General features: G+C 36.9%; 1 protein-coding gene across 3 annotated transcripts in view; it reads left to right on the top strand.

Annotated features, from left to right (window-relative positions):
• PIK3CA (phosphatidylinositol-4,5-bisphosphate 3-kinase catalytic subunit alpha) overlaps window positions 1-27029 on the top strand; it is a 95085-nt gene that overhangs the window by 42026 nt on the left and 26030 nt on the right. For 2 of the 3 annotated variants that reach the window (XM_032298529.1, XM_032298531.1), the window contains 8 exons: window positions 11452-11879; window positions 12391-12600; window positions 14000-14250; window positions 15904-16149; window positions 16840-16925; window positions 21282-21387; window positions 21907-22059; window positions 22151-22285. In XM_032298529.1, coding sequence (XP_032154420.1) covers window positions 11528-11879; window positions 12391-12600; window positions 14000-14250; window positions 15904-16149; window positions 16840-16925; window positions 21282-21387; window positions 21907-22059; window positions 22151-22285 — 1539 coding nt within the window. In that variant the 5' untranslated portion in view covers window positions 11452-11527. Of the gene's footprint in view, window positions 1-4727; window positions 5657-5974; window positions 11102-11451; window positions 11880-12390; window positions 12601-13999; window positions 14251-15903; window positions 16150-16839; window positions 16926-21281; window positions 21388-21906; window positions 22060-22150; window positions 22286-27029 lie in introns of those variants that run through there. The other variant, XM_032298530.1, reaches the window with a different exon arrangement.

Raw genomic sequence — 27029 nt, 5'->3', positions numbered from 1 at the left:
ATATTTCTCCTAATGCTATCCCTCCCCAAACCCCCATCCCCTACTGTCCCTCCCCACCATCCTACAGGCCCTGGTGTGTGATGTTCCCCTCCCTGTGTCTGTGTGTTCTCATTGTTCAACACCCACTTATGAGTGAGAACATGTGGTGTTTGGTTTTCTGTTCTTGTGTCAGTTTGCTGAGAATGATGGTTTCCAGCTTCATCCATGCCCCTGCAAAGGGCATGAACTCATCCTTTTTTATGGCCACATAGTATTCCATGGTGTATATGTGCTACATCTTCTTTATCCAGTCTATCATTGATGGGCATTTGGGTTGGTTCAAGTCTCTGCTATTGTGAACAGTGCTACAATAAACATACATGTGCATGTGTCTTTATAATAGAATGATTTATAATCCTTTGGTTATATACCCAGTAATGGGATTGCTGGGTCAGATGGTATTTCTGGTTGTAGGTCCTTGAGGAATTGCCACACTGTCTTGAACAATGGTTGAACTAATTGACACTCCCACCAACAGTGTAAAAGCATTCCTATTTCTCCACATCCTCTCCAGCATTGTTGTCTCCTGACTCCTGATTTTTTAATGATTGCCATTCTAACTGGTGTGAGATGGTATCTCATTGTGGTTTTGATTTGCATTTCTCTAATGGCCAGTGGTGATGAGCTTTTTTTCATATGTTTGTTGGCTGCATAAATGTCTTCTTTTGTAGAGTCTAGATATTAGCCCTATGTCAGATGGGTAGATTGCAAAAATTTTTTCCCAGTCTGTTGGTTGCCGGTTCACTCTAATGATAGTTGCTTTTGCTGTGCAGAAGCTCGTAAGTTTAATTAGATCCATTTGTCAATTTTGGCTTTTGTTGCCATTGCTTTTGGTGTTTTAGTCATGAAGTCCTTGCCTATGCCTATGTCCTGAATGGTATTGGCTAGGTTTTCTTCTAGGGTTTTTATGGTGTTAGGTCTTATGTTTAAATCTTTAATCCATTTGGAGTTAATTTTTGGATAATGTGTAACAAAGGGATCCAGTTTCTGCTTTCTGCATATGGCTAGCCAGTTTTCCCAACACCATTTATTAAATAGGGAATCCTTTCCCCATTGCTTGTTTTTGTTAGGTTTGTCAAAGATCAGATGGTTGCAGATGTGTGGCGTTATTTCTGAGGCCTCTGTTCTGTTCCATTCATCTATGTATCTGTTTTGGTACCAGTACCATGCTGTTTTGATTACTGTAGACTTGTAGTATAGTTTGAAGTCAGGTAGCATAATGTCTCCAGCTTTGTTTTTTTTGCTTAGGATTGTCTTGGCTATGTGGGCTCTTTTTTGGCTCCATATGAAGTTTAAGATGGTTTTTTCCAATTCTGTGAAGAAAGTCAATGGTAGCTAGATGGGGATAGCATTTAATCTAAAAATTACTTTGGGCAGTATGGCCATTTTCACAATATTGATTCTTCCTAACCATGAGCATGGAATGTTTTTCCATCATGTGTTCTCTCTTATTTCCTTGAGCAGTGGTTTGTAGTTCTCCTTGAAGAGATCCTTCACATCCCTTGTTAAAATTAAAGTATGCTGGGCGCAGTGGCTCACACCTGTAATGCCAGCACTTTGGGGGGCTGAGGTGGGCAGATCACTTCAGGTCAGGAGTTTGAGACTAGCCTGACCAACATGGCAAAACCCCATCTCTACTAAAAATACAAAAATAGCCATGCATGGTGGCACACACTTGTAGTTCCAGCTACTCAGGAGGCCGAGGCAGGAGAATTGCTTGAACCCCGTAAGTGGAGGTTGCAGTGAGCCAAGATCGTGCCACTGCACTCCAGCCTGGGCGACAGAGCAAGCCTCCATCTCAAAAAAAAAAAAACAAATAAAAATAAAGAAAATAAAATTCAAGTTTAGAAAATTAGTGACTTCACATTTCAGTATTTAGTATGTTTTCTTTTTATAAAATATGAAATTTAAAATTCATGCTTTATTTAATAATCTATACTTCATTAATGGTTCTTTACCACATTTGATTCTGCTATTCAAACTGGATTCTTTTAACTTACCTTGGTCACATTTACTGATAATGAGAAGTCTACACTCCTATAAATATTACTCATCTATATCTTAATTATTTGTGATTTAAAAAAATCCATTAGCAGAGGTCCTCTCTAAACCCATTCATGGGCCTCACATTAGGAAACCCTTGTCTTATATAATGCATTCAGTCTCTGAAATGTATTTTTATAACACCTTTCATAGCACTGTAAATATGAATTTAATAGTGAAAATGAATTGCAGTTCCTTGCGAAAGGAATTTAAATTTTCTGGATACTAGTGATGAGAACTTGACTTTCCATCCTGAAGTTGTAAAGGTCTTTTGGTCTCTCTCAAGGCATGAGCTAAATCTGTCTTCTCATGGCCAGCTTATAAAGGTCAGTGAAGGATGGCACTCTGAAAGAAATGGATAATATGCATCCTTCCATAGCTGGTGTATTTTACAGCTGTCCCTTTGGACTCACTCCAGAAACAGCTTAGTGACTCTTAGAGGAAGAGAATTTTAGAGGCCCTGACTGGGGTCCAGAAAATTGAACCGAAGGACGCTTGCTTCCCATGCATCTCCAACATAATGAAATTCATTTAAAATTATGCTGCTTGTCCATCAAATCCAAATGGCCTCTGAGTGCTTTTGACTTTTTTATGCCTCCGTTTCTTACTATTTCTATTGCTACCTCTCTTTATTCAGGCCCTTGTTATATTTTCACTGTAATTTCAACAATTTAGTTTTTCTACCTGCTTTTCTGTGCTCTAGGATTATGGTGATACCCCCCGCACCGACCCACGCCCAGCATAAAAGACCCTATCCTGAAAACGTTCATAGCGTAATAGGAAGTCAAACATGGATATAGATAATTTTAATGAGTGTGTTGAGGTACAGCTATAGAAATACATATAAAAGGCTGTGGTAACATTCAAAAAGGGAGTAACTGACTAGAAACATTTAAAGTAACTTTCAACTGCAGTAATAAGACCATTGAATTATTAACCTAGATTTGAATCATGTTGTTTCTGTAGCAAATGTAGAAGGAAGTTTTTGTTCTCCTGTTCCAAATCAGACTAAAGATTGATTTGGTCATTTAAAAATCACAAAACCTTTTTTTTTTCTTTTTTTTTTAGTTTTTCCTGGTTAATGGGTCGTAGGGGGTGAAAGAACCTTCTCTCTCTCCTCTGGAGGCTCAGTATTTGAGTGTGAAGAATAAACATGACAGTAGACAGATGAACAGAAAAGGCAAATAAATGTATCAGATGCATATGCATAGGGTCCCACAAAGTATGAGACTCAAGCAAGGGCCAGATGGCTGAAGCTCAAATAGCACTTTTAGCTACAGAAACCAATACGGACTTAAGGCTCCTGGAGGACGCAGGGAAGACCTGCAGTGGGAACAAAATTGTCTTGCTGTGCGGATCAAGTCTCTCAGGTAGCAGCCCTCAGAAGTGAGGCCGGGCACAGTGGCTCAAGCCTGTAATCCCAGCACTTTGGGAGGCCGAGGCGGGTGGATCACGAGGTCAAGAGATCGAGACCATCCTGGTCAACATGGTGAAATCCCGTCTCTACTAAAAATACAAAAAACATTAGCTGGGTATGGTGGCGCGTGCCTGTAATCCCAGCTACTCAGGAGGCTGAGGCAGGAGAATTGCCTGAACCCAGGAGACGGAGGTTGCAGTGAGCCGAGATCGCGCCATTGCACTCCAGCTTGGGTAACAAGAGCGAAACTCCATCTCAAAAAAAAAAAAAAGAAGAGGTGAGAGGTCTGTGTGGGCCTGGTGTGTTGGCTGTGCAGACATCTAGTCTCCTCTCCTGTGATAGGAGTTAATGTAGATTAAGAGATGGGGTTCACAGTTATATCCCTTCTGGAGGAACTGCCCTCTAGCTAAGGGAAACTTCAGAGAAAGCCCCTTCTTCAGTTAGGAGAGAAGTGGATAGAGAGACAGAGGTACAGGGAATGGCAGACCTTGGTTCTGTTGCTGCTTTTTTAGTTCAAAGAACGCATCATATCAAAGCGTCATACTTTGGGATATAATTTCCTGATCCCCAGCATGAGCAAATACAGAGCTGTAGTTGAGTTAGCCACAAAACTAAATATTGTTTTCCTGTTGCTGTAAGAATGAGAGTGGAAAATGTCTTGTCAATAGATATCTAAAAGTATGGGTAAAACTTGTTTTACAAGCGGTTGGTCATGCAGCAAACATTTAAGCAGCTTCTATGTTCGTGGAACATAGATAACTAGAAAATACAAGCTGCTTAGTTTAGCACATTGTGGCTGTTTGTACTGACTGGGCTGCCAGGTGTGCCCGTAAGAGATCTATCCGTTAAACTTGCTGAGTTGTGCTTCCAAATAACTTTCTTATTTTTAATGACTTTTAAATGCAGATATAGTATTGATGTTTTTAAAATGTATTTTTTTTAATTTATTTTTTTTTAAGACAGAGTTTCGCTCTTATTGCCTGGGCTGGTGTACAATCGCGTGGCCTCGGCTCACTGCAACCTCTGCCTCTCAGGGTCAAGTCATTCTCCTGCCTCAGCCTCCCAAGTAGCTGGGATTACAAGCACCCGCCACCACATCCGGCTAGTTTTTGTATTTTTAGTAGATATGGGGTTTCATCATGTTGGCCAAGCTGATCTCCATCTCCTGACCTCAGGTGATCTGCCTCCCCTCAGCCTCCCAAAGTGCTGGGATTACAGGTGTGAGCCACGACACCCAGCCTAAAAACATTAAGTATTTTAAGCATAATACGCTTTTGAAATTGAAACCTGAATTAAAATATATAAAATATACATTTGCGTATTTTAAAGTAATTAAGCCAGAAAACGCCTTAGGCTCTATTTATAGAGACTGGTAATCCATAGTCAAGTAGTAGTTTTCTGTACTCTGCCTTGGAAATATTGACTCCAAAATATTGTACTAGATTTTTGTTGCCGTATTTTCAGATGAATATTAGCAAAAGGGCATATCCAGTGAGGGCAAAAATGAGATGGTAAACTATCTTGCTTGAAGTATGGTTGCAGGAATTGGTGGAAAAAGACCCGGGGAAATTCTGATAGCTTTCAAGTATGTGATGAAATAGAGAAAGCGAAACTGAGGAAATGAACAAGATAATTTAGGAGTAGGAATGTTTAGGGATAACTTCGGAATTAGCCCACAAAACGTTTCCTGTCAGGTAGTAAGCTCCCAGCAATGAAAGTGCCCGCTTAAATCTCTGTGAGATACTTTCCTGTTTCAAGATTTTAGCTTTACTGGCTTAAAGAACTTAGATTGACACTGTAGGACTGTGGTTTGCAGAGGCAGGACTTGGTACTTACCCAGTTGATACCAGGTAATTCTAATACATTACAGGGATCAGCAAACTTTTTTTCTGCAAAATGCCAGATAGTAATATTTTAGGCTTTGCATGCCCTATGGTCTCTGTAGCATCAACTCTATTGTTGCAGTGCAAAGTATTGTTGACATTATGTAAACACAGTTTGTTAGCTGTGTTCCAATAAAACTTTATTTACAAAAGCAAGTGGTGAGTTAGGTTAGGCCAGTGGGTCATAATTTGACCACCCTTGCCTTAGTAATGAAATCTAGAAATAGAGTTCTAATCTAGAGAAAAGCTTTCAATTTAGAGATTAAAAAAACAGGTTGTCGGGCCGGGAGCGGTGGCTCAAGCCTGTAATCCCAGCACTTTGGGAGGCTGAGGCGGGTGGATCACGAGGTCAAGAGATCGAGACCATCCTGGTCAACATGGTGAAACCCCGTCTCTACTAAAAATACAAAAAATTAGCTGGGCATGGTGGCTCATGCCTGTAATCCCAGCTACTCAGGAGGCTGAGGCAGGAGAATTGCCTGAACCCAGGAGGCAGAGGTTGCAGTGAGCCGAGATCGCGCCATTGCACTCCAGCCTGGGAAAAAAGAGCAAAACTCCATCCCAAAAAAAAAAAAAAAAAAAAAAAAAACAGGTTGTCAAGATGTCATTGTCTTCTTGTTCTGAAAGAGTACACATCAAGTGTTCAAAATAGTGAATTGCCTGATGAATTAAGAAGTTTTCCAATATAACAGTCAGATGACAATGGAGAATCTGATACTATTTTTTATGCTTCATTTCTGCTACTTGTGTTGTCCTTAAAAGGTCATTACTTCTGCTGGGCAGTACTGTCTACCCAACTGGACCGCTAATGCAGACCCTGTCCTTACCAACAAGTTAACGCAGGTTCAGACCTTCTGAGAACCGAAAGATTTTAAGTACTTTCTTCCTAGACACACTAACTTTTAACAGTAATTTTAACATCAGATGAAAGAAGTAAACAGAAATCTCTGGTTATCTAGGCATCTATGGTCACATATTTTTTGCTCCTAAGGTCATACAGCAGAGCCTTTCATATTACCTATTAGTCTGTTGGTCTTTAGTTTATAGTTTGTAAAATGGTGGTCACGTGTCAACTCTGACTACAAGAGGAGATGCCACTATCATCAGGCGGGTTGGCCTTCACTGAGAAGTGACCATTGACTGCTAGAAAACAAGGAAATGGGAAGCATTCAGCATCCTGTGGTTGTTGGCTTTAGGGTCAGAAATGTACCTCGAAGTCTCCACCAAATTTCTCAGTAATCCTGAAGAGCTTGCTATTTATGTTTTAATATAGCACAGTAATTGGTGCTTATAATGAGACTGTAATTCATTAAAAAAGTAAATTGTGAATTGTGCACATGCACACACACACTCTTCTAAGAAAATAGGACTGCTCTATTTTGAGCAGTCCTCAAATTGAAATAACTTATTTCAATATATAGAAAATGAGGATAAGTGAAAACAGTTTATTTACTGAGTTCCGGATAGCAGTGATTTATTCGTCAGTTTGCATATGCGTCTTTAGTCCTGGCATTCTGAACTCAAAACCCCAAAAGAGTGGTTCCTTGACCCTTAAAATGTTTTATTTTTAGTAAATACGTTTTTAATTCTGTGACCTCAAACCTCTCAACTACATTAGTATTTCATAATTTTACAGTGGTTTATCCCCTCTATTGCTTTAAATTTAATAATTTCATCTTCTTTATCAGTATTTAAGTTTTTCTGTAGTTTAAAGGCATTTTTATTTAAAATTTCATATATTCTGATTCCTTAATTTTAGGGATTTTTCTCTAGACAATTGAGAATATGTAATTTTATACTTTAATGTTTATTTGATTATAACCTACCTTTGAAAAACAATTTTTAAAGAAATCTGAGAGAATTAAAAAAATCATTTTAAAAGCATCATGTCATCTTTAGCTCAAAATACTTCAGAGACATTTGTTTTTTGTTGTTGTTTGTTTGTTTGTTTGAGACAGGGTCTTCCTCTGTCGCCCAGGCTGGAGTGCAGTGGCACCATCACAGCTTGCTGCAGACTTGACCTCCCAGGCTAAAATGACCCTCCCACCTCAGCCTCCTGAGTACCTGGGACGATAGGCATGTGCCACCATACCTGGCTAATTTGTTTGTTTGTTTTGTAGAGATGAGGTCTTGAGCCCAGGCTGATTTCAAACTCCTCAGCTCAAACAGTCCTATAGCCTCAGCCTCACAAAGTGCTGGGATTACAGGTGTGAGCCACAGCCCCCAGCCCAGCATCTCCTTTTTACTGGTGGTGTACAACATAAAATTCAGAATTCAAACTGTAGCATGGTTTTACATCTGGCCCCTACCTGCCTTTCACCTCTCCTTCTTTGTTACATACTCTACCTATTCCCATGCACTTTAGACTCAAGTAATAAAAACAGCTTGTATTGCTAGGAACAGGCCGCATTCTTTCATGGTCTGACACTCTTGTGGCAATCTAGAACACCTTCCTATAGGCCGTCTTACATTCAGATCTTACCCTCTCTGAAATTTTTAATCTGTAATATTCTACTGAAACCTTCCCTAATCTCAGCCTTTTCCATTGTTCATGTTCTGTCTTGCAACAGTTATCACATTGTTAAGGTTGTTTCCCCAGTGAACTATGAGTCCCCTAACAGCAGAAGGAAAGGCATCTTTCTTACCTTTGTTTTTGTGCCATACTTAGCCTAGAACCTGACGTTAAGCAGGTACTTAACAAAACAAAAAAACGAGTGGAGAGAGATAAGAAGGGATTCCTGACACCTCAGCTGGAGATAGCGGTAACATTTAAGTAGGAATCTGGGGAACTGGAAGCTGCTGGGAAAGCACCGCGCCAGCATCTGAGTCCCCTCCATGCTCTTCCGGGATTGTGTGCGGGCCTTGCTGCCTTCAGCTATCAGCACTTGAAATAGAACTTTGTGACGCTCCTTACTTGCCTTCTCAGTGAAAAAAACAAAAACCTTTTCTACCCTACCTGGTGCCAGCACTGTATAATTCCCAATAAGCTTGAAAAGAACATGTTGGTAATACTTTACAAGTTCATTGCTAATGTTTGACATTTATTAAGTGCTTACTGTGTGCTGATCTCTATGCTTAGGTATTTTTCATATATCACCTCATCCAATCTTTACAACAATACAATGAAGTAGATGCCATTATTATCCCAATTTAACAAATGAAGGAAAAATGAAGTTCAGTGACATGAACTAAACTGCCCAAGGCCATACAACCATTGACTAAGGGAGCCGAAACTTGAATCTAGTGTAGATTCAAATTAGAGCTCATTCTCTTATTCACTACCAGTAAATATTGCATGGCCATAACTGAAACCCAAATAACAGCATGGTTATAGTGTGGGCTTTAAGATCATCCAGACCTGGTGGATTCAAAATCCATTTATTGGAGGCAAGTGACTTCACTTCTGATCTACAGTTTTCTCATGTAAAATGATAATATCTACCTCAAAAGAGTTACTGCCCACCCAAGTACATTGTGCATACTAAAAAAGCAAATGTTAGTTTCATTTGCCATTCTACACTTCTCTTTATTTGAACCCTGGGGTAATAGTTTGTACAGAATAAGGCCTGGCATGAGAAGACAAATAACCATCTGACAAATAAGAAAGCTGTCATTCTGTCTACAGAATGTCAACCAGTGCCTGCCTTCCAGGATCAACAAGGGTTTTCTTACCATAATCACATTTATTCTCTTAATGAAAAGGGTGTGTCTTGAGTATTTCATAGTTAATTACCCATAAATGTAAAATAAGGAATAAAACCAGTGATCTGTCTGCTGTACTAACTAGGCTTCTTTCTTGGGAATACTTAGGGAACAAATGAGGTTCCCTGTGGGTTATTTATTACATAAAGTGGTTGCTCCCATAGCTGCACAACTGACCTGTCAGTGCCATTCAGCAGAGAAGTCATAAACACAGCTGCTGTTTTTGTGTGGTTTGTGGTTTTGGTTTTGTTTTCATTTGAACTTTTTTATGCAGCATGTCATCATTTAAAAGTAGTCATTTGGCGTTTTCCCTTGCATTCTTCAAATTTTTTGTATGTTTTAAAAAACTTAAGTCACTTCTATAATCGTTCACACAGATTGATCCATCTGTTCTTTTTACTAGCCAATGAATTTTTTTTACATATAGGAAATAAGACAATTATTTTAAATTCTATCATTTCAGTGGATCTCTAAGTTTGAAGAAAAATAGTTTCAACTATCAAACATAATTTTCTTATATTCTTCACTGTTTCCAGTTAATTTCTGTATATCCATGGGTTGGAAAAGGCTGAAAATTTCTGCTATTCCTACTCTTCACATCCTTCATCTGTTGCAACTCTGAAGCCTACATAATTATTTGTTTGTAACCAAGAAGTGGTACAACATAAACATCTAATCAGTTAGGCCCTATTGCTCTCTTTAAGTCACACGGGGTATGAGGTGGAGGTGGATTAAAGGGGGCAGGCATAGATTCAGGGAGACCATTCAGGCCTTTGTAGTGGTCTGGACAAGACATAGTGATGGCCTCATCCAGGGTACTAAGCATGGTAGAGATGGAATGTCGACAGAATGGAAAGAGAATTAACCAAGCTTGTTGATGGGTCAGATGTTGATTGGTGTGTGAGAGACAGAGAGAGGAGTCAGGGACGGCTGGTTTCCTCCCCTCTGCTTGTGTTTGTTCAACTGTTGCTCATCTGTAAAGGATTCAGTGTGTGTTACCTACTATGGGAAACCTTCCCACCCCAACCTCGATGACCCCACACTAGGTGCTTTTGTAGTCCATGGTGGCATGTATTCTGTTTTGTAACTGTGGATTTAATTACCCCACACACAGCGTACACATAATCTTCATATTATTTGCTTTGTCTTGTGAAGGCAAGGGCCATGTCTATCTTATTCATCATTAGATTCCCACACCTAACAGGGTCCTGGGGACAGCACCAATGCGCTTTCAGTGAATAAGCAAACTGTGTCGTTTATAGCTGTTACCTGCAATACCTGATAGACTACGCAAGTGTGGTAGGTTAGCTGGACCTTCTTGATTCATTTCTCTAGTTTAACTTTCATTTTTTTCTTATTTGGTATCTCTCATTTTGCCTTTTGATATACTCTTACAGATTTGCTCACTGAATAAAAGAAAATACAGTTATAAACAGCAATAAGTAAACTTGTGTTTTATGGATTTTGATAGTATCTTCTAAAAGAACCCCCAAGATCGTTGATGTCTAAAAAAATTAAGGGCTTTCAACTCATAAGAACATGTAATAGTTTTTAAAATATTACAAACTGGTTGGAGCATTGCACTAACAGAGAGTCATGAATCTTATTTATAGGTAGATTTATTTCCATCAGAAGTATTAGGACTAGGTTATTTGAGAAAGTAGATAGATCATTACAAATTCATCATCATACTTCAAGGAAAAATCATTGATAACACTTTATAATATTGTGAATATGTACCTAAATCACACTTTAAGAACAGAATGTCTAAGATGCCACCTAGATAAGAATCAACACAAAAAGCAAAAGGGAAATTACAAAGATTGATTTAAGAAAGAAAAAAAGACTAAGCCATATAATTTCTCATTATTACAGGTCGAGGACAGGCAGTGAAAAAGGAAAAGGATTTGACTTCTGTAGACATGGTTTTACTTAACATAGGAGCAGTGGACCCATGTCTAAAGGATTCTTTCTGGCCCAAGTTCTGTGTTCCATAAGATAGAAGAGAATGATAAAGGTGACATGCAACGGGAATTTCGGGTTGAATTGCAACTTGCTTTTCATTCTTTCCATAGCCTCATCTCTGCCTTGATGAAACCTGACTTAGGAAATCCACTCAAATATAATGTTTTCTTAAATGACTTTATTTAATTAAATACAAGTGGGTTTTCTACTCTCTGCTGAAATAAATTCTTTATAGCCTAATTTAGAGCAACAGCCTCGATTAAAATATTTAAGATGAATTATTACTACTTAGCTTAATCGAGTCACACTATAGAAAATGACTTTTTACATTTTAGCAATGTTAGCAATGTATTATTCTGTAGTTGTGTCTCCTTTAACATATGTTTTCCTTCTTTGGTTTAGGTTTCTGCTTTGGGACAACCATCCATCTAATTCCTTAAAATAGTTTTATATGTAAAATTTGCAAAGAATCAGAACAATGCCTCCACGACCATCATCAGGCGAACTGTGGGGTATCCACTTGATGCCCCCAAGAATCCTCGTAGAATGTTTACTACCAAATGGAATGATAGTGACTTTAGAATGCCTCCGTGAGGCTACACTAGTAACTATAAAGCATGAACTCTTTAAAGAAGCAAGAAAATACCCCCTCCATCAACTTCTTCAAGATGAATCTTCTTACATTTTCGTAAGTGTTACCCAAGAAGCAGAAAGGGAAGAATTTTTTGATGAAACAAGACGACTTTGTGACCTTCGGCTTTTTCAACCCTTTTTAAAAGTAATTGAACCTGTAGGCAACCGTGAAGAAAAGATCCTCAATCGAGAAATTGGTATGATACAATATCCTATTCTAAAATGCAAATAACTATGATGCTTAACCATTGTCTCTTACTAAAATATTTCTGTCTAAACCAATACTTTTGTAATCTTAAATAGCTTTCTAAATAAAAATCATTCTAAATCTAAAGTATGTTTTACTATCAAACTGTGGAACTACTTTTAACACCTTGTTATTATTCCATAAGGTCTTATTTAAGAAAGATCATTTGTGGAGTGACTTAGATTGGTTATATCTCAATTTTATTGTTATTTTTTAAATGATGGGAATAATGTTTGCTGCCTTTGCTCTAAATTGATGAATATATTATCTTTTGTATTAAAAATATTTGGTACTTTGTCAACTCTTAATATATATGCATTCATCAAAAAATTTTTTCAGCTAGAGGAACTTTTTTTACTCTATTGTGATCTTCCAAATCTACAGAGTTCCCTATTTGTGAGAAACGTGTTCATATGGTGTATGTAATAGAATGTTATATTCTTTATGTAATTTTATTAAAGGGTTTGCTATCGGCATGCCAGTGTGTGAATTTGATATGGTTAAAGATCCAGAAGTACAGGACTTCCGAAGAAATATTCTGAATGTTTGTAAAGAAGCGGTGGATCTTAGGGATCTCAATTCACCTCATAGTAGAGCAATGTATGTCTATCCTCCAAATGTAGAATCTTCACCAGAATTGCCAAAGCACATATATAATAAATTAGATAAAGGTAAGAAAATGACCAATCTACTCTAATCATCACTATCGTGCAGTCTTCTCCCTGTACCGATATTTTTGTATAGTCTTTTTTTTTTTCCAGCTAGATAGTAAGCTTCTTGAAGGCAGGGACTGCTTATACTGACAAGATATAGTTGAATGCTAAATACAAATTGTGTACCATCAATATTTATTTATTGAATTTTTGTGAGAATATGGTACTGATTTCTTGGTAAATTGTCTGTAAAACAGAAGCACTATAAGTTTCAAATTTACTGTTTTTTAGGATTAGAATTAGAGCTGATTATCTTTTCATAAATAAAAACAAGTATAAATAGAAACATTTTATCAAACTTTTGAAAAACTTTATACATTCTTATTATATGTCATAAATATACCAGAAAAAAATAAGTAATTTTCTTAACTATTAAATGCAGTAATTAATTCTGATCATGAGTGATAATATGTAGGTAGATTTTTGACATTTAATATATCAGTTTCTAGAATTAAGTGAACAAGAAACTATGTAAATGATATTGTATTCCAAATACATGTAATTGTATCAGATAAATGTATTTTCAAGATAACAAAGTGAAAAGTATCAATTTGAGTTAACTCACACACACTATTAAATTTAAAATTCTGTTAGTAGAATAAGATATCTTATTGCAATTTTATCCATATTTTTCAAAGTAGTTTAAGGCAACATAAGATCTTTCAAAATTCTTTGCTATTATAGCATACTTTTCTAAGTGAAATGCTCTTTTCATTTTCCCCAATATTTTTTGTGAAAAATGTTCAACATATAGATAAGCTGAAAGATATGTACTGTGAACACCCAAGCCTCTCTAAATAGTTTCAGTCTTCCTATTTTCTCCATCTTTCTCTTTTCCTTTTTTTTTTTTTTTTTGGCCTTCTGGCTTAATTATCTTAAAAGGAGAAAAGTAGATAATCCATATCCTCTCCCTTCTTCATTTTCCTACCTTTTCTCCCTCACATTTTCTGTCATTCTAATTCAACATCTTTAAGCCTCCATTGGTTCTTTCTTTACTTCCCATAGTTACAATAACTCTTTCACCCTAGGCACTGTTGAATCTTTGATACTGTCATGAATCACTGTTCATAGGGCTGGTACCCGTGAAGTATGTCATGCAGTTTAGAATGGAAATTAGCTGGGTCTCAGATACTTACGACCCACTTACCACAGTCTTGTGAGATTTGGGAATGGTCTGGGAGCCTGCTCAGATACAAACATTTTCTGTTTCTATCTGATATTTACCTAGATTTAATTAGGCTGATTAGAAAGCATTTCTGATATGGGTAGGGTGATGATAGTGCACATGTTGAAATTTCTCTCTTTGAAAAATGAAGTAGATATGGTGATTGCATCTAATAATATTTTCCTGTTATAGGGCAAATAATAGTGGTGATTTGGGTAATAGTTTCTCCAAATAATGACAAGCAGAAATATACTCTGAAAATCAACCATGACTGTGTGCCAGAACAAGTAATTGCTGAAGCAATCAGGAAAAAAACTCGAAGTATGTTGCTATCCTCTGAACAACTAAAACTCTGTGTTTTAGAATATCAGGGCAAGTATATTTTAAAAGTGTGTGGATGTGATGAATACTTCCTAGAAAAATATCCTCTGAGTCAGTATAAGGTGAGTAACGAGTTTCAAAATACTAATTTTTAATTTAAAAAATAATCACATTGAGGATGAGTATTGTATTTTTAGGGTATGCTTTTTGATAAGTAATATTAGTAAATAGCATTTGTAAGTTTATTCTTTTAATTCTGTAATTAATTCATTGAGAGGCTGAAAATGTTGGCAGATACTCTAGCTCCCAATTGTAGGTATTTCATGGGGTTTCTTGGTGGTGGTGTTTGTCTTTTGAGACAGGGTCTTGCTCTGTCTCTCAGGCTGGAATGCAGTGGCCTGATCATGGCTCACTGTGGCATCAACCTCCTAGGCTCAAGCAGTCATCCCACCTCAGCCTCCTACGTGGCTGGGACCACATGCATGTTTCACTATGCCCAGCTAATTTTTTTTTTTTTTTTTGTTTTGAGACAAAGTCTCACTGTATTGCCCAGGCTGGTCTCAAATTCTGGACTCAAATGATCCTCCCACCTCAGCCTCCCACAGTGCTGGTATTACAGGCATGAGCCATTGCGCCCAGCCTATTTCATGACTTTTATCCCCGCCAACCAACGACCCTGGAATGGAATTAAAATAGATATTTCAAAAAACCCGTGACCTACTGTTAAGATATGCTATTGGTACTTGCCTGCTCTCTTTTTCTGTTTATTAAATACCTATAAGAAGCAACTACGTTTATGCCAAGCATATGTCGAGTACTAATTTACAATGCCAAATAAAACCTGGTCCTGGCCTTCATGTTGCTTATTGTCTAGTGGGGCTTATGGGTAAGAAAATAATATGTATGTAGTAACATTTATATTAAAAATCTCGGCCAAGCATGATGGCTCAGGCCTGTAATCCCAGCACTTTGGGATGCCGAGGCCAGGAGTTCAAAACCAGCTTGGCCAACACGGTGAAACCCCTTCTCTTCTAAAAATACAAAACTTAGCCGGGCGTGGCAGTACATGCTGTAGTCTAGCTACTCGGGAGGCTAAGGCAGGAGAATCACTTGAACCAGGAGGTAGAGGTTGCAGTGAGCCGAGATCACACCACTGTACTCCAGCCTGAAACAGAGCAAGACTCTGTCTAAAAATAAAAAATAAAAAAAACTCTATCCTAACTTCTATTTCAAAATTCAGACCAGTGTATTTTAATATTTTTTGTAAATATATATCCATAATGTTATTGGTCTCCTCTATTTGTGGTTTTTTGTTTTAATTTTGACAAAACTAAAGTTTCTCAAGAAATGTTGGACAAAAAAGCAAGTGAATAGCAGCAGCCTTTGGACGGGACATCAGTACGAGTTAGTAGATTGAATGACAGAGGCGTCCTTCGTGAGGCCGCTTTTCTGTTACCAAATACAGTGTTTTTGTAATGAGTATCCTGTGATCCTTTTGTTTGTTTGTTTTAGTTAAGGGTAGAACTATACTGTGAAAAGTTGACCTTGATTTTTTCTTTCATGCAGTTTATATTCAGAAGTTTTTGGTTGATCTCGTGCTTCAGCCTAAATCCTAAATGTTAGTATTTTAAATGTTGTAGCAACTACTAATAAATGTGGTCCATAATGTTTAATTTTTTATCACCTTTGCAGATTAATATGTAAATTCTCCTAATACATGTTACTTCTAAAATGAAAAATCTTACAGGAAATGCCCCCCCCTTAATCTCTTACAGTATATAAGAAGCTGTATAATGCTTGGGAGGATGCCCAATTTGATGTTGATGGCTAAAGAAAGCCTTTATTCTCAACTGCCAATGGACTGTTTTACAATGCCATCTTATTCCAGACGCATTTCCACAGCTACACCATATATGAATGGAGAGACATCTACAAAATCCCTTTGGGTTATAAATAGTGCACTCAGAATAAAAATTCTTTGTGCAACCTATGTGAATGTAAATATTCGAGACATTGATAAGGTAAAGTCAAATGCTGATGCTTATTATTTTATATAAATTATATAACTTTTTTCTTGAACTATACACTAATCTGTTGGCCTACAGTATGTTTTCAGATGGTTAGGGAACACTCAAATCTCCAAATGTAAAAATATATCATGAATTTTACTTGAGCTTCCATCTTCCTTAGCTATTATACAGCTCATAGTCCTTTGTCAATAATTCTAATATTCATAATTCTAGCTCTTAAAATAAAAAGTTTTACAGAGTTCATTTGGCAGAAAGACCTGAGCCAACCTTAAGTGAGACTTTTTATAATCTTTATTAACCCCACTTAGTATAAATATTCATGTGTCTTACTACAGAAATATTAATGCCTTTTTGAGATACTGCTTCACTAGCTAAGGGTTTTAAGTAAAATTTAGTATGTGTACCAATTTAGCTTTCTAAAATATGGGAAAACTCTGAATTACATACCTGCCTTAAAGGGATAGTGGGCCTATATTTATGTTTCCATTATTAGTGGATGAAGGCAGCAACTAATTTTGGTGAAGGCTCTACATCACTATTAACTTATTATATATGTGAAGAAAAGGAGAACAAGCTATATCTGAACAAAAATTCCATGGTTTCATATTTGGTTCTATCTAGTGTGTGTGTATGTTTATGTATGAGGGTATACGTTTGTATATACATACTTTTTTCTTTTAGATCTATGTTCGAACAGGTATCTACCATGGAGGAGAACCCTTATGTGACAATGTGAACACTCAGAGAGTACCTTGTTCCAATCCCAGGTAAGGAAGTACAGAGATCTATATTTCCAAAGGTTATATTAGTGTTTAGCAGTGTGATCAATAAAAAATTGTATATTTTTTAAGACCTAGCCTGGGCAACAAAGCAAGACCCCATCTCTACAAAAAGTTTTTCTTAAAAATTAGCTAGGCACAGTGACACATGCGTGCCTGTAGTCCCAGCCATTAGGGAGGCTGTGGCAGGAGAATTGCTTGAACCTGGCAGTTCGAGGCTGCAGTCAGCTGTGGTTGTGCCACTGCATTCCACCTGAGTGACAAAGTGAGACCTGATCTCTTAAAAAAAAAAAAAAGTATATTTTACATCATTAGTTTTATACAAGCTATATATTAATAAATTACCAGAAATGTGAATATAAACCAGCAAGACTTTCTGTCAAGTGATTATCAGTCACAGGATTATTTTATTGATACTGTCTAAAGTTTTATCAGAATAGTTTCTGATTGTCTCTTTTCATTGTATCAAAGAGAGAACAAAGTATGGTTACAATTTTATGCTAATGATACCCCACATTAGATTTAAAAGCTAGCATTTTATTCTTTTCCTATCTCCATCATCATTTATGGCCAGCAACTCTATAACCACACTACTCTGAGGCAGTCTCAAATCACTACCGAGAACAGATATTTATGGCATTCAAATAAAGGATCTTTGGGAGCAAATTAATTTCTTAGGGGGAGAGGGAGTTATCGGGAACATTTTAAATTATTACTGCCTGGATGTGATAAAGAAATAAAAAGTATTATAATCCAGTAGTTTACTATCCTGTCATTTCTTTGCTTCTCCCTATCATTTGGGAATGAGTACCCCTGAAAGTAGTAGCAGTAATGTTGCAAGAGAACTCAAATTGTTAATGGACTTTATAATAAAATAGCAGTAGAGCTAACTAGTGACTCCTTCAGACATAAATCTCATAATGAATTTAGACTGACTTCCAGATTAAGATGTAGTTCTGGTCTTGTTGCTAAAGATGGCCACCCTCACAGAGCCTAGGTAAAGTTCAGAGATGATAGCCTTGTCGGCCCCACAGAAGAAAGTTCCTCAGCCTACCTAAACCATTGTAGGTCAGAAAGTGTATCATCCAGGTCAGAAATGAGCTTGTAATAAACAACTTCAGGATCTTTTAAAATTCTTGCTAAAACAAGAGTTTATACTCACTCATACTGTATGCCTCACACTGATTAGTAGGGTGCTTGTAGGAAGGAAAAAAAAACAACATTTGAGGAAATAATGGCCAGAATTTTTCCAAATTTGGTAAAAACTATAAACTCATTAATCCGAGGAGTTCAACATGCCCCAAGCAAAGACCGCAAAATAATAGTGGATAGAATTATCCTAGCTGTTTGAAGTACCAAAAGTTAAACTATCTTTATAAAAGTAAAAGGCCGGGCATAGGACTCACGCCTATAATCCCAACACTTTGGGAGACAGAGGCAGATGGATCATTTGAGCCCAGGGGTTCGAGACCACCCTGGGCTTTATAGCAAAATACAGTCTCTACCAAAAATACAAAAAATCAGCCCAGCTTGGTGGTACGTACCTATAGTTCCAGCTACTCAGGAGGGTGAGGTGGGAGGATCACCTGAACCCAGGGAGGTTGAGACTGCCGTGATCATGCTACTGCACTCCAGTCTGGGGGCAGAGTGAGACCCTTACTCAAAAAAACAGTAAAAGATGAAAATTCATTTAATAATATGATTAAAATGTTGAAATTGTAGTAAAACAGCTATTTAGAAAGGACTACATTTATCTTTTTGTAAGCATTCTGTAGTCTAAAAGGTGAAGTATTTATGGTAGTAGTATAAAAATTTAAGTAAATTTTTAAAACTTTTCCGTGCTTACCAAAACAAAAAAAAATCAGAGATAAATGAATATGAAGTTATTACAAAGATAGAAAAGATTTTTTAAAATTCTTACTGATATTATTTGTTCCAAATCTGTGCTCCCTTTATGCTAGATAACTTAGATGCTTTATGATTTCTTTGTAAATGTTACCAGTATCTCCCAAAATTGGAATCAGTTTGGACTATACACACACAACCATTTTCTAGAAATAAAGAACTCAATTGAGTGAGTGTGTGTACATGCATGTCTGTGTGTGTGTTGTACGATGGATGGACTTTAGAAGAAAAGAGAAGCGTGCTTTATTTTGTTAGCATAGGGCTGAACAAGTAGATTCATAGGACATGGCTCTCTTAGAAAGTATATAGAACACTTCTTATTAATTTATGAGCAGTTCTAAAGATTTAGGAGTAATAAAAAGTTGGGTACATTTAAGTAGATGTATCTTTAATTTTTCTTTTTTTGTTGTTTGTTTTTTGTTTTCTTGAGACGGAGTCTTGCTCTGTCACCCAGCTGGAATGCACGGCATGAGCTCAGCTCACTGCAACCTCCACCTCAGCCTCCTGCATAGCTGGGATTATAGGCACCCCCCACCACGCCTGGCTAATTTTTATATTCTTAGTTAGTAGAGACGGGGTGTCGCCATGTTGACCAAGCTGGTTTTGAACTCCTGACCTCAGGTGGTCCGCCGGCCTCAGCCTCCCAAAGTGCTGGGATTACAGCTGTGAGCCACTGTGCCCAGCCTAATTTTTCTTTAATCATGGTGGACTTACTAAATCCCACATTTTTCTTTATATATTTCTACAGTTACATTTATTGCTGGGCATAGTAGTATGCGCCTGAAGTCCCAGCTACTCAGGAAGCTAAGGACAGCTGAGGCAAGAGGATGGCCAGAGCTCAGGAGTTCAAAGCTGTAGTGCACTGCAGTCATGCCTGTGAATAGCCACTGCATGTCAGCCTGGGCACATAGCAAGACCCTCTCTCTAACATGAAAATAACATTTGTTGTTTCTTTTACCTTTAGAATTCTTGCCAAATTTCCCCATTTTGAATGTGTCTTCTTTCTATAAATAGACCATATTTTAAAAATCTTTGTCCATACTTGAGCAATACTAGAATAAGTGGAACCTATTTTACTGATGAGGTTTATTACTCAGTTTGGCTAATTAAAAATAGAATTTTTATACAGTTTCATTGTTGATTAAGAGTTATTTTATTTATAATCAACATTAGACCAGAGTGATAAAGAAGACATTTGAAAAGCTTTTAAAATTACTGTCTAACATATGAGCTTTTATCATGGGCCAATTGCTATTCTGATTCTAATTCCTTTGCTTGTGTTATCTCATTTAATCTTAGGAGACAGTTATCAACCTTGTGAGAGTAGGTACCATCATTAGTCTCATTTCATACAGGAGGTAAAAGACAAAGCAAGGGTCACACACTTAGTGAAAAAGGGGAAATCAGTTTTTCTACTCTAGTCTGATTTTTGAGCCCATACTCTTTATCCATTGTTATAATGTTTTTTTTAAATACAAAACTTTCTTTTATGTGGTTCTTTACAATTATGTACACCAAAAACAGACATAATTTTACATGTAGCACCCAGTAAATTGAGGGAATTTATCATTAAAATTTGAATAATTTTTTATCTTGTTCACTTTTGTACCAATGTTTTATTCTTCACTTATGAATGTGAAGTTTTATTATCTTTTATAAAGTATTCTTAAATTCAAATACTTTATGTATCCATCATTTTATTTGCATACTGATTTATTTAGATTAGTGGGTCCTTTTGGATAAGATTATATTATGTATAAAAGTAAATATAATAGAAAAATCTCATTTTACCTTGTTTAGTTTTCCTTTTCCATTTGACTTTTTATGAGCAAAATTATATAAATATATATAAATATATATATTATTTGCAATATGTTTATATTATGTATATTTATAATATATATAAATTTTTTTAGTGAAGTATGTACCACAGAAACATAAAAGTATACAAATCATAATTGTATATATAGTTTAGTCACAAAGTAAGTACCCATGTCTTCTGTTTTTAACAAATGCATACATTTCTGTGGTTTTATTCCTAGAATTGGAGCTGGGTCACAGGGTATACATATGCTTACTTTTAGTAGATTATGCTTTCTAAATTGGTTGTAACAAATTATACCCCCGTAGTCTTAGTGTATGCGATTTCCCGTTACTGCATAAGCTTACCACCCCTTGGCATCATTAGTCTTTATAGTGTTAGCCATTCTTATGTCTAGTGATATCTCCATGAGATTTTAATTTGCATTTTCTGTGTGACTGACTCTCTTTTCATGTTTATTAACTATTTGAATATGATCTTATCAAATGCCTACTTCAGTCAATCTCTTGCCTGTTTTTCATTTGGCTTATCTTTTTCTTGGTGATTTGAAGGAGTCATTTATGTACTTTAGATGAAGACTTTTTTGATATATTATTTTTCTTTAAAATTTTACATAGGTGGAGTGAATGGCTGAATTATGATATATACATTCCTGATCTTCCTCGTGCTGCTCGACTTTGCCTTTCCATTTGTTCCGTTAAAGGCCGAAAGGGTGCTAAAGAGGTAAAGTGTTTCGAAGGAACAATTACGTTTACCTTTAAAAACTCCTGCTGATTATACCACTGATTGAATTTTTCACAAAATGAATATTATTTTATATTTGAGAAAATATTAATAAAACCTATTTTTAAATGTTTAATAAATGCATCATAGAAGAGTACTGTGGGAGAGCTTCAGGAATTTATTTATGATGAATGTTTTGAGTTCATATTGATACCACTTTTCAAAATGCAAAGTGACTGTATAACCAGGATTGTATATAAATATCTGTCATGCTTGCTTTGGTTCATGTTTTCTATTTGTAATTAAAGAAAATACATGTAATTTCAAATGGGATAAAGGAAAGAATGGGCTTAAACTTTGAAAAATCAGTGTGGTTTTTTTGTTTGTTTGTTTTTTGTTTTTTAGGTATATTCCATTATTATAGAGATGATTGTTGAATTTTCCTTTCTGGGGAAGAAAAGTGTTTTGAAATGTGTTTTGTAATTTAGACTAGTGAATATTTTTCTTTTGTTTTTTAAGGAACACTGTCCTTTGGCATGGGGAAATATAAACTTGTTTGATTACACAGACACTCTAGTGTCTGGAAAAATGGCTTTGAATCTTTGGCCAGTACCTCATGGATTAGAAGATTTGCTGAACCCTATTGGTGTTACTGGATCAAATCCAAATAAAGTAAGGTTTTTATTGTCATAAATTAGATATTTTTATGGCAGTCAAGCCTTCTCTCCTGTGTATATATAATAGCTTTTCTTCCATCTCTTAGGAAACTCCATGCTTAGAGTTGGAGTTTGACTGGTTCAGCAGTGTGGTAAAGTTTCCAGACATGTCAGTGATTGAAGAGCATGCCAATTGGTCTATATCCCGAGAAGCAGGATTTAGCTATTCCCACGCAGGACTGGTAAGGCAGATCACTGAGTTTATTAAGTATAAGTCATAATCTGTAGATTTAGGTGCATACTTTCTGTATGGAAAAGGATCCATGTATTTTACTGGCATAGATACTGTGAGCTCTAGGACCAGCATTGCAATAGAATTAAGTTCTCTATATGCTGATAATTTTACCGCAGCTCTGCTTAAAGCCCTAGCCTACCTTCATTCAACAAATGTTTATTGAATGTGGGCTAAGGCACTAGGTAATAAAATCGTGAACTAAACCGACCTTCATTGAGTATGTACTCTAATGGTGAAAGTGGACATGAAGCAGATAAAGCAGAAGTACAAGATTGCAGTTGACCCCTGAACAACATGGGTCTGAACTAAACTGGTCTACTTATATGTGGATTTTCTTCAATAAGTATATTGGAAATTTTTTTTAGAGATTTGTGACAATTTGAAAAAACTCAGAGACAAACTGCATAACCTAGAAGTATCAAAAAAATCAAAGTTAGCTATGTCATTAATCCATAAAATATATGTAGATACAAGTCAATTTTATCATTTACGACCATAAAATATACACAAATCTATTATAAGAAGTTAAAATTTATCAAAACATACACACACACAGACCATACGTGCCACCAGTCGTAGTCAAGAGAAATACAAACATAAAGATGCAGTATTAAATTATATCTGCATAAAATTAACTGTAGTACATGCTATACTACTGTAATAATTTCATAGCCACCTCCTTTGCTGTTGTGGTAAGCTGGAATGTTGCAGATATCCACTTAAAATGCTATATAGGCTGGGTGTGGTATCTCACACCTGTAATCCCAGCACTTTCAGAGGCCGAGGTGGATGGATAACCTGAGGTCAGGAGTTTGAGACCAGCCTGGCCAACATAGTGAAACCGCGTCTCTACTAAAAATACAAAAATTAGCCGGGCGTGGTGGCATGCACCCGTAATCCCAGCTACTTGGGAGGCTAAGGCAGGAGAATTGCTTGAACCTGGGAGGCGGAGGTTGTAGTGAGCCGAGATCATGCCATTGCACTCCAGCCTGGTCGACAGAGCAAGACTCTATCTCAAAAACAAAACAACAACAATAAAAAAACACTATGTAATGTTAATCAACTCTACATGAGCGCTTCATCACTTCAGTAAATTGTGTATTGCAGTAAAAAGTGATCTCTCACAGTTCTTGCATATTTTTCATCATGTTTAGTGCAATGCCGTAAACCCTGAATAACACTATGAGGCCTGGACGGAATGCCTCTAATGATGCTGGAGGTGCTCTCAAGAAGCAGAGAAAAGTCATGATGCTACCAGAAAAAGTTGAATTGCTTGATACGCACCATATATTGAGGTCTGCACCTGCAGTTTCCCTTATTTCAGACAGACAATTCATCCTGTAAACAGACAACATAAACTTGTTTTTTTTTTTTTATAAGAGATGGGATCTCACTATGTTGCCTGGACTGGTCTCAAACTCCTGAGCTCAAGTGATCTTCCCTTCCCACCCTCCCAAAGTACTAGGATTACAGGTGTGGAGCCATCATGCTTGGTCAAAAGACAACATAAATGTCCTGTATCAGTACAGTACTATAAATGAATTTTCTCTTCCTTATGATTTTCTTAAGATTTTCTTTTCTCTGTCTTACTCTATTTTAAGAATATAGTGTATAGTACATATACAAAGTAAGTGTTAATTAACTGTTTATATTTCTGTTAAGACTTCCAGTCAACAGTAGGCATTTGTAGTTAAGTTTTTGGGGAGCCAAAATGTATACATGGATTTTCAGTTGTACAGGAGACCAGTGCCCCGTCCCCAGTATTGTCCAAGGGTCAGCTGTATAAATCATGGTAAGTGCCAGGAAGGACAAAACAATAGTGAGCTAAGAATAACTAACTGAGGATTTGTGTGGAAAGGTAAATATATGTATATTGGGCTTGGGAAAGACCTCTCTGAGATAGTGACCTTGAAGCTGAGACTCAAGTACAGGCAGATGTCTGAGGTATTGTGAGCTTGATTCTAGACCACTGTACTAAAGTAAAAATCACAATCAAGAGTCACAAATGTTTTGGTTTTCCAGTGCATATAATAATTGCGTTCACATTATACTGTCATCTGTAAAGTGTGTGATAGCCTTATGTCTAACACAACAATGTACACACTTTTAAAATATTGCTAAGAATGCTAATGATCATCCAAGCCTTCAGCAAGTTGTAATTTTTTTGCTGGTGGAGGGTCTTGCCTCAGTGTTGATGGCTGCTGACTCATCAAGCTGGTGGTTGCTGAAGGTTAGAGAGGCTACAGCAATTTCTTAAAATAAAACAACAATGAAGTTTGCCACATTGATTGACACTTCCTTTCATGAATGATTTCTCTGCAGTGCATGGTGCTATTTGATAGCATTTTACCCTTCTTTCAAATTTGGAGTCATTACATTTACCAGCTGCATTAGCCCTGAACAAGAGTGTCAGCCTGAAGCTTTGACGCCAGGCATTAACTCCCCTTCTCTAGCTGTGCAGGTCCTAGATGGCGTCTCCTCCCATCATAAGAATGTTTTGTTTACACTGAGAATCTGTTGCTTCGTGTACCACCTTCATCATCATCTTGGCCACATCTTCTGGATAACTTGCAGCAGCTTTTATACCAGCCCTTGTTGCTTCACAGCTCCTTTTTTACACCTCTTAAACCAACCTGTGCTAGATTCAAACTCTGATGATAGTTTCTTTTGCTGTGCAGAAGCTCTTTAGTTTAATTAGACCCTATTTGTCTATTTTGGCTTTTGTTGCATTGCTTTTGGTGTTTTAGTCATGACATCTCTGTCCATGCCTATGTCTCGAATGGTATTCCCTAGATTTTCTTCTAGGGATTTTATGATTTTAGGTCTTAAGTCTTAAATCCATCTTGAGTTAATTTTTATATAAGGTGTAAGGAAGGGGTCCAGTTTCAGTTTTCTGCATATGGCTAGCCAGTTTTCCTGACACCAGTTAGTAAATAGGGAGTCCTTTCCCCATTGCTTGGTTTTGTCAGGTTTGTTGAAGATCAGATGGTTGTAGATGTGTGGTGTTATTTTTGGGGCCTCTATTCTGTTCCATTGGTCTGTATCTCTGTTTTGGTGCCAGTACCATGCTGTTTTGATTACTGTAGACTTGTAGTATGGTTTGAAGTCAGGTAGCATGATGCCTCCAGCTTTGTTCTTTTTGCTTAGTGTTGTCTTGGCTATGTGGGCTCTTTTTTGGTTCCATATGAAATTTAAAGTAGTTTTTTCCAATTTTGTGAAGAAAGTCAGTGTTAGCTTGGCGGGTATAACATTGAATTTATAAATTACTTTGAGCAGTATGGCCATTTTCATAATATTGATTCTTCCTAACCATGAGTATGGAATGTTTTTCCATCTGTTTGTGTCCTCTCTTATTTCCTTGAGCAGTGGTTTGTAGTTCTCCTTGAAGAGGTCTCTTCACCTCCCTTGTTAGTTGTATTCCTAGGTATTTTATTCTGTTTGTAGCAATTGTGAATGTGAGTTCATTAGAGATTTGGCTCTTATTGGTGTATAGGAATGCTAGTGTTTTCTGCACATTTGTTTTGTATCCTGAGACTTTGCTGAAGTAGCTTATCAGCTTAAGATTTGGGCTGAGATGATGGAGTCTTCTAAATATATAATCATGTCATCTGTAATTTGACTTCCTCTTTTCCTAATTGAGTGCCATTTATTTCTTTCTCTTGCCTGATTGCCCTGGCCAGAACTTCCATTGCTATGTTGAATAGGAGTGGTGAGAGAGGGCATCCTTGTTTTGTGCTGGTTTTCAAAAAAAAGAAAAAGCTTTTCTTTTGAAGCTTCTTTATCTCTCTCAGTGTTCATAGAATTTAAAGAGTAATGGCCTTGCTCTGGATTCGGCTTTGACTTAAGGAAAAGTTGTGGCTAGTTTGATCTTCTATCTAGACCACTAAGACTTTCTCCATTTCAGCAATAAGGCTGTTTTGTTTTCTTACACTTCGTTCACTGAAGTAGCACCATGTTCACCGAAGTAGCACTGTGTTCACCGAAGTTGCATTGTGTTCACCAAAGTAGCACTTTTAATTTTCTTCAAGAACTTTTCCTTTCCGTTCACAACTTGGCTATTTGGCACCAGAGGCCTAGCCTTTGGCCTATATGGCTTTTGACATGCCTTTCTCACTACACTTAATCATTTCTAGTTTTTGATTTGAACCAGGAGAAAAGGCATTCTTCCTTTCACTTGAACACTTAATGGCCATTGTAGGGTTATTAATTAGCCTAATTTCACTATAATTGTGTCTCGAGGAATAGGGAGTCCTGAGGGGAGGGAGGAAGATGAGCAAAGGTAGCCAGTGGAGAAGTCAGAACTAACAACATTTATAATTGAGTTCACCATCATCATTGGCTCATGGTTCGCCTAGATGTATCAAAGTAACATCAGAGATCACTGATCTTCGATCACAGATCATCATAATGTTTAATGATGAAAAGTTTGAAATATTGTAACAATTACCATAATGTGACACAGAGACAAAAAATGAGCCCATGCATTTGGAAAAATGGTGCTTTACATAGGGATGCCACCACAAACCTTCCGTTTGTTAGAAATGCAGTATGAAGTATGATCAAGCAAAGCACAATAACACAGGGTACGTCTGCATAAGTATGTTGTTAGTTGAGCTTGGAAGCAGAGGAAACAACAGGCTTTCACCATGTTAGCCCAGGTTCCCCAGGAAGGGGTGTATATACGATGGAAT

Source organism: Sapajus apella, unplaced genomic scaffold (assembly GCF_009761245.1).
Source record: "Sapajus apella isolate SASKATOON/1434 unplaced genomic scaffold, GSC_monkey_1.0 scaffold38, whole genome shotgun sequence".
NCBI lineage: Eukaryota > Metazoa > Chordata > Mammalia > Primates > Cebidae > Sapajus > Sapajus apella.
Note: the sequence above shows the minus strand (reverse complement) of the source record. Positions and strands in the feature narration are given on the sequence as shown.